The 12,366-nt window shown below is 44.1% G+C and overlaps 1 protein-coding gene across 2 annotated transcripts in view; it reads right to left on the reverse strand.

The window, feature by feature from the left end:
- The window catches only part of LOC144786124 (acyl-coenzyme A synthetase ACSM3, mitochondrial-like), a 413,227-nt gene that overhangs the window by 262,736 nt on the left and 138,125 nt on the right, over positions 1–12,366 (reverse strand). For both annotated transcript variants that reach the window (XM_078665090.1, XM_078665091.1), the window contains exon 3: positions 11,582–11,792. In XM_078665090.1, the coding sequence (XP_078521216.1) occupies positions 11,582–11,792 (211 nt within the window). The remainder of the gene's footprint in view (positions 1–11,581; positions 11,793–12,366) is intronic.

Below are 12,366 nucleotides of genomic sequence, written 5' to 3' on the forward strand. Positions count from 1 at the left end.
GAAGACTGGGGGTATAACACAGATTCAGGGCAGCGGGGACAAAAAAGGTTGAGTAATAAAGGGGAGAGGGAGGCGACACTACAACACATAGCAGCCACACATAGGTCATGCCTGACCTATTTGCCTGTGGAAGGGGGGGGAGAGAGTCCAGGGGGTGGGGAGAGGCGTGGGGGGAGAGGGTGGGGGAGGGGGGGAATGGTGGTGATGGGAGTGGGAAAAAAACAGCACAAAATGACAAAAATTACAAAAAATACAGAGAAGAGAATGCCTGGTTAACTATACTTAAAGGCGGTAGCATCAAGATGGTGATTGGGAAGGAAAGTCTCAGCAAATATAAATGGCATTAAGGGTTGCCTCACTGAACATTTGTGGTCTTAATAACGGAGTGAAAAGACAGAAGGTGGCTGCCATGCTAAGAATGCTTAGGTTGGAAATAATATGCCTTCAGGAGACACATATAACAGGGAGGTAAAAATACATGTTGGACCAGATGGGGTTTGATGTCCTTGCTCGCACAACGCAAGAAACTAGGACACAAGGGGTCACCATACTGTCTAAGAAAGGGGCTGTTAAACTTAAGAAGAAAAAGAAGGGTCAAGGGGGGAGATGGGTTATCGTGGAAGTGGAAACACATGCTGGATGTTTTACAATTGTATCTGTATATGGCTCCAATGATGATGAACCGGAGGTTTTTGAATATTTAGATTTAGAACTCGCATTGTGGACAGAACCTGTATTATGCTGCGGAGATTTTAATGTTAACGGCCTGAATGGGTTGGGTTCAAGGGGTGGGGAAGGATTTGTTGGGCGGAAGAGGAAAACATGCAAGGCTATACACAATTTGGCGCAACACAATGCTCTGGTGGATGTGTGGGCGAAGAACAATCCAATAGGGACAGGGAGCACCTACTACTCAGCACCTCATAGAATGGTTGCCAGGCTAGACTACTTTTTTATTTCAAACTCAATAATAAGTGGAGCCCAATTAGAACAACTGCCAATGATAGTTTCGGATCACAATCCGCTGGTGCTAACCCTGCCACTGGATAACAGGGGTGGGAGAAAAAGCAACACATGGACTTTTGAGAGTGGATTGCTGAGGGAACCAGGCTATATTAGCCACATGCAGGAATGGATCCCACAATTTTGGGAGATTAATAGGAATTCAGCTTCAGCTGACATGATTTGGGATGCGTTCAAGGCTGGAGTTAGGGGGGAAACGTTGAGCTATACATTACAGATGACCAAGAAGGAGAAGAACAGGATGGATAAGAGGCTGATAAAATTGGGGAGGTTAGAAGAATGTTTAATCATGGCCATAACCAAGCAAGAAGCCATAGAGGGGATACTGCTGGAAATAGAGTTGAATAAAGCAGAGGCAGGGGAAAGTCTGGCGCAGAAGGCGGCGGGAAACTTTTTGGCTAAAAAAGAAAAGTGTTATGAATATAACGAATGAGTAGGCCACCTATTAGCAATCCGGACTAGGCAAAACTTAGCAGCAGGCGAAATAAAGGAAATTAAAGATGTGACAGGGATGGTAGTTAATAAAGTGGAAGAGGTGCAGGAGGTTTTTAGGAAATTTTACGGAAATCTTTATGATCAGAGTTTAAGTAATACAGAGCCGGAGATCACGGAGTATCTGGCAGAGATACCGCATCCAATGTTAAGTACAGAGGGGAAAGCGAAATTAGACCTCCCTTTAACCTTACAGGAAGTAGGTGAGGCTGTGACTAATTTACCATCGGGGAAAGCCACAGGGCCGGACCAAATTCCGGCAGAATTTTACAAAGCCTTTTGGGACACAGTGGGGGAGGATATGCTGGAAACTTTTAGGCAGGCACAGCTAGGCAGGGCAGTCCCACACTCTTGGGCAGGGGCGCATATCATAGTGATATTAAAAAAGGACAAACCGCCACTAGAACCAGGGTCTTATAGGCCAATCACTCTTTTAAATGCGGACGCAAACATCTTCTCCAAATCACTTGCGCAAAGATTGAGCAGGGTTCTTGAGGGATTAGTCATCACCTCTCAACACGGATTCATTCCAGGGAAAGGGACAACCCAGCACACCAGACAAATGATCACCATCTTGGATGCCGCGGAGGTTGCAGGAGACCCTGTCGCGGCCATATTTCTTGACGCAGAGAAGGCCTTCGACAGGGTCTCCTGGGACTACCTGTGGAAGGCCATGGAGTGGTATGGGATAGGGGGGGCTACATTAAAGCAATTCAGGCTTCATATGAACAGCCGACGGCAAGGATAAGAATTAATAGAAGTTACACAAAGGCAGTTCAGATAAAAAGTGGGACTAGGCAGGGATGCCCAGCCTCGCCGTTGCTGTTTGCCTTATATTTGGACCCTATGCTAAGAAGACTAGAAAGCAACAACAACATCTCTCCGGTTAGGCTGCAAGGAAAGGAGTATAAACTTTTCGCATATGCGGACGATGTGGCTATCGTAACACCGAATCCAGGGAGAGCGATAATGGAAATAGAGCATGAGGCAACAAACTTTGGAGAGATAGCTGGATATCTGATTAACAAAGGGAAGACTCAGATAGTGCAGAAAAGTTTTACAACATACCAGGATGTTAGAGTGGTACCTGAAGCAACATACCTTGGGATAAAAGTGACTACTGATTTAGATAGCCTTGTGAGAATAAACATGGAACCGCTATTAGAAAAAGTAAAAGGAAATACAGAAAGGATTAATAATTGACACCTGACTCTAATGGGTCGCATAAACGTGATCAAAATGATCACGTTTCCGAAATTCTTGTATATATTTAGAGCGATACCGCTATTTTTGGAGCATGTATGGTTTAGTAAGCTGGAAGTAATACTCAATAGGCTTATCTGGGAACAAGGGAAGACCAGAGGAGCTTACCGGTTCATGGTACTCCAGAGGGAAAAGGGGGGCTAGGGGGCCCCAGACTTCAGACTTTACTATTGGGCTGCGGCCTTGCAATATTTTCAAGGGCTCCTAGGAGGAGGGGGAACTGAGCAACGGGTTGGGAGACCAGGATTCACGAATGTATATAGAGCACTGAAGGGGGGGAATGCTGAGAATGGCTTACTAAACACGGTTGACTATGATTACTTTAAACATACTAGGTTTAAGACTTTACGAGCGGCTTATAAGGTATGGAAGGTGGTGGCAAAAAAGCTTGGAATAGGCAGATATAATAGATACACTCAACTGTACACAAATCATTCACTTCCAGGAGACATTTTTAGAGATACAATCATGAAGTAATGGGATAACAAGGGGATTAAGAAGGTAGGGGACTTATTGGACATTGATGGGGGGGGTTTGCAATTCCACGAAATACAAAGGAAATACGAGATAACGGGTAACAATTTTTTTAAGTATCTGCAGGTAAGAAGCTATCTGACAAACAAAGCAGGAGGTCTGTTAGGGTTTAAACACTGCAGAATGATGGACTATATTGAACGGAGTAACCAGTGTACAATCCGGCAGTTATATGCGGAGCTATATGTGTTAAAAAATGATGATAGAGAAAAATACGCCAGCAAATGGACGGAGAAAGTGGGAGCTGGCGCTGAGGGACTACAGACATCTTTAGACTTAGGGAGGACAGTTCTATGCTCAGCGACGCTACAAGCGCAGCATTACAAAACACTGTATTCTCTATATCATACTCCGGCCAGAATTGCACAGTGGGGGGGGGATACAGGAATAACTTGCCCGCGGTGCGATTCAAAAGATGCGGATAGTGTCCATATGTTTGCAATGTCCACAACTGCATACAGTAAAAGGGGCAATTGAGGAATTCTTGGAGAGCTCACTGGGGATTAAGACCAAAATGACAGATGAATTAATAATGTTAGGGGTGTCGGCAGGTGTAGAGGACCTCCATAAAGAATTTTTGTTTATGGTAGCGGCTGTATATCGGATTGGTATTGCAAGGGCGTGGCTGGATAGGGGACCGCCGACATTTCAAACATGGATAGCAAGGTTACTTTCCACATATAACCTGGAAAAAGCTATATATGAAAGGAAGGGTAGAAGGGCGAGAGCAATGGGAGGAAGGATATGGCAACCATTAGATCGGTGGAAAAAGAGGGCAGAGTAGTAAAGGGATCTCCATTACCGGGCTGGGAGAGGAAAGGATAGGTATTTTATGTACTGTATCAAAGTATGCCTTCATTCTCTTATGTGGAATAATACATGCGTTATATTTTCTTGGTATTCTTTTCTGTATGTGCATTCATGCTGTAATAGGTATTGGAAAACATCAACAAAAAAAGGGGGTAAAATTTTAATAAAAATATATTAAAAAAATAAAAAACAAAAATTCTCAAGTGAACATTGGGAGGACATTTCTAGCAATCTGCCTGTCCCGCAACCTTGTCATCAGGCTCCACCCATGCCCTGTCTATTCAACGGACCACAAGGACTTTAAGAGGGGTAGTGCCTGGCCCCCATGTAGTCTCTTCAAATAAGATCTTTGCAGGAAGGAAATGCTACTGGAAAAAAAGAAGAGAACAGAAGCAAAGGATGAAGGTCAGAGGAAAGTTGGGGGAGTGAAGAGCCAGAGAGGAAGCAGTGTACAAAAAGAAAAGGGAAGCAGAGGTAAAGATAAGGCAGGATAGAAACGTACATCAAAAAGAACAAACATTGGTAATGCATCAGTTTTGCCTATGTGATGCATAAAGAGCTGTGTTTATCAAACATCATCTGGGAGAAGGAAAGAGCCTCCCCCCCCAGCAAATAACACAGGAGTGGATAGGATGTGGCCAGTGGCCAGAGCAGCTGACTCAAGAGCTGAGGATCCCAGTTCGAGTCTCGTTGGCCTAAAATCCTGTGATTCTATGCAAATCAGTTAATCTTCCCGGGTGATAAAATGTTATATAAATATGCTGCAAGAGTAAAAAGCAAAAAGAGGCAACATTTTATGGAAAAATTGTTCCACCGAAGCAGATGTTAACAGTATTGAGGGCACAGATTCTGATAACAGAAACAGACGAGGAACAAGTATTAATAAATGCAGGAAAAAATGCTGGATCCAACAGAAATGGAGGAAAAGTAAGTAGCACACATGGGAACCAATGAGAAGCCAGGAAAGAGGAGGCGGGATGTAAGTCCCTTTTAAGTTTATATTTAAAATAATAGATTACTTAAGCACCGCGCAAGCGCTGTGCAGGTGATACCTAAAAAGTGGAGGTGCTGCTTTCTTGGTGGATTAGGAAGATTTAGAGAGCACAGTAACCAGTGCTGTGTGTGCAAACACAGAGGATAACAATGGCTTAGTGAAAAACCAGGATGAGGCCATTTTACCTACTCCTGTAAAGCCATGACAGGGAGCATTTGGGAATTTTATAAAACCATACTAGGAGAGATGGCAGCTGTTGCGGATGAAGCAGTCTTCAAGTCTGTGGCACATGTGTCTAGGCAGTTAAGGGATAAAGTTGTGTGGCTAGATTATTTTTCAATGTTTGAGTTGCTACCTCGAGAGGGGCAGAGCACATTTATTAACCGGCAAGGGGGACAAGGGTAGACATCGAGAAGAAACATTCAAGACTTGCACTATTGTGCATATGAAAGAACTATACTTAACAGAGGATCTCTTGGCTTAGCAACAAGTGATTCAGAAACAGGCACAAAGGAAAGAGCTGGTGATATTATCGTATCCTGAACACACAGGACTGAAGACAAAAGTTATCAAATTCAATAGGCCAGAGAAAGACAAACTAACCAGCCCATATGACATGACTCCTTGTGGGTGGGGACATTTAACGAGGAGAAGTGGGAATAAACAAATTAAAAGAAAGGTACATTGGCAATGAGAATTTCAAGATGGGAAACGGATACAAATTTCACGAGTGTAGGTGGTGTGAGCATGTTGACTATGTTCAGTCAAAGGAAAAAGGAATATATAGCATTTGCTGGCGCATTCCAGGTAATGGCAGTGTCCGGTTAGACTCAGAATGTGGTTGCATCAGCTGCACCATGAGCTGTATAGGGCTCAACTTTGGTCAAGATTGTGTACCGTCTGCCTCGGAGTTAGATAAAACAACGGGTTCCTCCTCCGCATTGGTGTTGGGTTGTGCGTCGACCCCGGAATCAGAGTGTACCCTTTAGTGGGGTCAAGAGGTGCAGATGACGTCGAGGACGGATCCTCTGATAGTATTCTGACTGGAGGCTTCTTTGGCCATGAAGGCATGCCCAATGGAGCCAAAAGAGTTCTGAAGATGTGAAACATGGATTATTTAAAAGCCTCTACTTGTTGCTTCATTGTCGATGGACCCGGACACTCAGGAGGCAACGGAATAAGCTGAAGAATAGGTTTCACGGTAGGAGAGCCAGACTGAGATGCACCAAGGCATCTCCACAACTTCTTTGGTCAAGAGGGGCAGACCAATGGAGAATCCCACTTCAACTTTTTGTTTTTTTACTTGGATGACTTGGAGTATGAGGAAGATCTTTTTTTTTTTTTTTTACTTTTTTTATTATTTTCTGAATACAACAAAAAAAGACAATACACAATAAGAATAAACAGAATACAGGATAAAGAAAAAATAAAAAACAAAAATGATACATATTACATCCATAATACAATCATATAGCGCATATTCCAAAACCTATACATAGGCAACCAAATTCCTAAATACCTCATCATGTGCGAGCAGACAAGTACGTCACATTTTAGCCATGAAAAATAATAGGTCAACCAAGGCAAAAAAGGAGAAAACAAATCAAATAGTATCGAAGGACACATATTATAGTCACTGTGCATCATTGGGTTGAGCAAACATATCTAAATTTACCTGTCAGCAACTCTCATTATGTGACCTGCCCCTCTGAGCTTCTCATGTAAACTAGTATACTATTCAGAGTTATGAAGTAGATATATAATCGTAATGGTTCCCAGATGTCTCTTGGCCTCGAATTCATCGGCAGTTCCTCTGCATATGTATTAAGATTGTCTCGACAATACACCATGTCTTTTATCAATGCCTTAAATACAGGTCGATGTCTACTACCCCATGTGATCGCCTCTCTTCGCTCCGCTAATAAGAACGCTAGTTGTACAAAAATACCATTCACCCCCTTGACATGTGGCACACAGCAGAGTAGACATATAAGTGGATTACATGGAATGTCCGCAGTTACCATCTCCTGCAGACTACGGACCACTGCGTCCCAGAATTCAGCCACTTTCTGACAGTTCCACGCCAGATGCATGAAATCTGCATCCACGTGTCCACACCGTTCACAGCATGCAGTCACACGTAATCCGTATCTATGCAGTCGTGCTGGAGTATAGTACACTTGGTGTACATATTTAAAATGTATAATCCGAAGATTGCCATTCATACTAAGTTTCCCCGTCAGACCACAAATATATTTCCAATTCTCCTCTGATACAGGCCCTGGCAAGCATTTATTTCATCTGTCCCAACTCCTGTCAATTACATCCACAGTTTCATCTTTAATCATCTTATAGAGCTTTGAGATCAATCTTTTATTAGTAGGGGTGTTTGAGTACAAATTGCAGGGACAATAGCGCGGGAGGTTCTTGTGGGCACATAGTGTAATGTAACTTGGCCGCGTGTTGTAATCTATGTAAAGCAAATCGGAAGAGAAGCGATTGGTTGCTAACATACTGTAGGATCTCTTGTGTGATAAATGAGCCATTGGGATAGATATCCTGCATATGTGAAAGACCAGCTTCTTGCAATAATCTCATGGAGGCTGCTTCGTGTGTAACTGACATTGCGACGTGATGGTCTAGGTACATGCGCGGCGCGTATATTGGCAGTTTCTGTGCTAACTGCCCAATTTTTCACCAAGCGGAAACAGTGGTATCAACTGCATTAATTTCTGACCTCGGAGTACCGCGAGAATGGTGAGTAATTACACTGTGAAGTGGGATTGGAGCCGCATCTCCTGCCTCCACTGCAACATGTGGAGTGAATGCATGTGGTCTGTACCAATAATATAAATACTGTGCCTGCGCACTCAAATAGTACACATAAAAGTCTGGAGCTGCGAATCCTCCTCTTTCATACCCTTTAGTAAGGATCGACCACTGTATCCGCGCCGTTTCGCCTCCCCACACCAATCTAATTAATTGACTACGAAGGCGCCTAAAAACTCAATCGTGAGCGCTATCGGTATATTCATGAAAAGATAAAGGAATCTAGGTAACACTACCATCTTGACGAGAGCAATGCGGTACGCCAATGAGAGCGGTAATGAAATCCATGTCAACTAAGCTTTCCAGTTTCGAGTATGCCCTCCCGTAATTCTCCCCGACTACCACGTGTGCGTCACGGTGCACCCACACACCCAAGTATTTAACTGGGTCTGTTGACCACATCAACGGAAACTCCAAACTGGGTTGAGCAGTAGCCGTTGTTAATGGAATTATATATGACTTATCCCAGTTTATGTGGAGGCCAGACAAATATCAAAACGAACAAATTCTCGAAGCAATTGTGCCAAGTACCTATTCGGCTCACGAACGAAGAGCACCATATCATCCGCATATAACGATATCCCTACCGGCCTGTAATTGAAATTAAGGGCAGCCTCCCTGTGCCGTTGACGGATGACACAAGCCAGGGGCTCTAAGACAATCGCAAACAACAGCGGTGATAGAGGGCATCCCTGCCGGGTGCCCCTCTCAATGCGCAACGCCTCAGATGTTAGTCCCCCCATCTCGTATTCTCGCCGTTGGCGCCGTATAGAGTACTGTTATCCATTGTATAAAGAGGGGTGGAAAACCCATGCGTCGCAAGACCCGAAACATATAGTGCCATTCCACCGACTCGAATGCTTTGGCAGCGTCCAATAACACTGCCACCACCTCAAGACTTGGCTCTAGTACATGAAACATGGAGAAAATGGTACGGAGGTTATGTGAGGTAGACCTTTCAGGAATGAATCCAGATTGATCCGGTAGTACCAGGCCCTACAACAGAGGCTGTTATCTGGTTGCCAATATTCTCGCCAAAATCTTGGCGTCTATATTAATTAGTGATAGCGGGCGATAAGAGTCACATCTGTCTGGCGGTCTGTCCTTTTTAAGCAGAGTAATAATCAATGCTTCTCTTAATGATGAAGGCAGTATCCCTGCGTCATACGCCTCCGCATACATTTCCAATAGGTGTGGTGCGAGAAGATCGGCATATTTCTTATACAATTCTACTGTAAGCCCATCAGGGCCAGGTGCCTTACCATTAGACATTGCTGCAATCGCCAACTTGATATCTTGTTCATCTATAGGCAAACAGAGGTACTGTCTCTGCACATCGGAGAGCCAAGCACAAGCTATATTCTCTAGGTATGCCTCAAATTCTAGTTCCGATGCCGTACCGCGTGTTTATATAAATCCTTGCAAAAACCTCAGAACTGTTTCGCGATATCCTCGGGAGCATGGTGTTCACCTCCTTGTTCATCAACTATTCTATCCACACGAGGTTGTTCAATCCGCTCCTTAATTTTGAACGCCAACGTGCGCCCCGGTCTACCTGGCTCCCCATATCTTCTCGCTGTATGTCTACGGGACAAATATTTTACCTCCGTAACAGCAAGTTCATCATATTCCTTAATCAGTTCTTGTATACGAGCTAGCATTCCCGCCTCCGGCCTGGCGGCATATTCTCTTTCCAAGTCCCGAAGTGTGTTTTCTATGTTTTGAAGTTGAGTTCTTATGTCTATTAATATACCCGCTGCTGTTCCAATACATACTCCTCTAATAGTAACCTTAAAAGCCTCCCACAGTGTTGAAGCTTCATCTACAGTGCCCTTGTTTAATGTGAAGTATTGTATTATGGCCTCACGCACCGTTGTCTCATATATGGGGTCAAGCAGCGCCTCAGAACGCAGTCTCCACGTAAAGGGACTTCTCACAGCCTTCGGGAACACAATATCCAATCTCATTGGGTTATGATTCGATAATGTTCTAGCAAGAGGTGTCACATTTTCCACCCATTCCATCATCTCGCCTCCAATCAGCCAATAATCCAGACGTGACCAACTTCCGTGCATTGGTGTCGCATGTGTACCCTCTCGCACCTGTGGGTGTCGCACTCTCCAAACATCATACAAACCAAATTCCTCCATGGCCCGCAAAACACTCTTAGCAACCTTAGGGGTATGGTTAGAAATGGGGTTAGATTTATCCAGTGTCACATTCAAATAGGTATTAAGGTCTCCTCCCCAAATTACAGGAGCATCAGGCCATTCCCTCAATTTCCCACATATGCGATCTACACAGGCTGGATCATCCGCAATCGTCCCATACATATTAACAATGGTGATTAGAGTGCCGTGCAGTTTCCCACACACCATCGCATATCTCCCATCCTCATCCGTGTATGTGTGCAACGATTGAAACTGGACCCCTTTCTTAATTAGTATTAGCACGCCTCTCGCATAGGAAGAATATGAAGCGGCCAGTTGAAAACCTGCTTATCTACACGCTACACTCCGCTCGGTATATTTAGTCAAATGTGTTTCCTGTATCAGAGCAATTTGTATCATGTGTCGATTTAAATATGCCAACACCTGCCTTACTTTTTTAGGAGAATTTAGGCCTCGAACATTCCAGGTTAACATCTTGCATTTATCTACCATCAATTACTACAAGTCTTCCAGTCATTAGTTCTCTATCTAGCCTCAGAGGGGCATTAATTATGTCACTATAGTACAGAGCAACACTATCAAATACGGAACATGTTGATGTGCACAGTTTAATAAACATAACACAAAACCAAGCAAACGAAAACATCCCTTTCCCAATCCCTTCCGCCCTTCCACCTCCCACTCCAACCTCCCAATCAGGTCGAGACCAGTCCTCACCCCCCTCCCTTAACTTAATACAACACCCCCAACTGTCCATTGTATCATGTGGGGAACACCCTCCTGGGGTCGAGGCTCAGCAACGTGTACTCGCACCACGGTGCGGTTGCCGGAATGGTTTCCTTTTTGTTTATCGCCCCCCCCACATTTTCCCTGCAATTCGTATCACATTGTATTAATCATCCGCCCAGCTCAGGACTATCAGTGCACAATTTCGAATAGGTTCATCCTCCACCCCGCGCCCCCCCACTTAAGGCACCAGACACATACATCAATGGGGTTTTGTCACAGACATCTGCCTGTGACAGTTTCTACATGGTTTAAACCCTATAATAATTGTAGGGGACCTGTTCCCTTGCACACTTCTGAATGAAAATTTTGAAGAACATTCATAAAAACAAATAAAAATTTTGGGAGTGAAATCCGGATCAAAGTCAGGAGGTATAGAAAGAAAGATACTAACATCAGCGTGCAGTGGTGGCACATATAGGTAGCTCTGGTGTCACATAAAGGGCAGAATAGAGTTGGTGCAGCACAGCACAACACCACCTACCGGTGCACGAGAGCAATTCTGAGAAAAATCTCCAGATTCAGACTAACCCCTGGGGATATTTACTGGGTGAGAAATCTACGGTTCAAAGCATCCATCAGAAAACATCCTGCATTACCCCCTTATTGTGAATGTTTGGTTTCTGACAGATACATATAATTCAAAATTTTCAGGTTTTATCTAGCAGCTTTTACTCACCTGCTCGGATGCAGGCAACGTTTATCAACCACCATTCTGGTATCCGAGGAAGAATCACAATAACTCGGTCGTTCTTTTTCAGACGACAAGGACCTGAAAGGATATTAGCCACCTTCTTGGAGAAGACTTCCAGCTCTTCATAGCTCCACTTCACTTCACCTCCTTCCCCATCTATCCACCACAGGGCTGGATTGGAAGGTTTCTTTCCATCCTAAGGAAAACAAATCTATTTTCATAGGCAAGTAAACGTGGATTCTACAATGTGCAAGTTACTCCAAATACACAGTCTAGAAGTGTGAATATCATATGTAAAAATATAGAGACCATTTATAGGGGACTGTGTGAGAGTTGACACCACAGTGCATTCATGCTGTTAAGGGTTAACGTATAAGGAAGCCAAAGGATGGTGAGGGCGTAGCTCTGATGAAAGGAGATATCTTCTAAAGAGAATAAGAAGCTGAAGTGAAGCACACATTGCAACAACATGTCAACAGATCTGGGGGTGGCCAAGACCAGGTCCTGCCTCAAGCCGAAGGGGAGGTGCTGCACTCCGAATGCATCAGGAAGGTCCCATGGTGTGGTACCATGAGGTTTGGGAGATTGTTGGCAGAAGAGATCCTGGTTGCCTGACAAGAGGATATGCAATATCTGGTTGGTGCCTGTTCAGTAATTCATCATCAAATTGTGTGAAAAGGAGTTCTGTGTAGTTTACTCTGGTGCACCAAAGTGGAAGAATGTACCATTCTTCAGGACGGGAAAGCGTCTTCATACATGAATGAACTATA

The sequence above is a fragment of the Lissotriton helveticus genome, chromosome 10, assembly GCF_964261635.1.
Source record: "Lissotriton helveticus chromosome 10, aLisHel1.1, whole genome shotgun sequence".
Taxonomy (NCBI): Eukaryota; Metazoa; Chordata; class Amphibia; order Caudata; family Salamandridae; genus Lissotriton; species Lissotriton helveticus.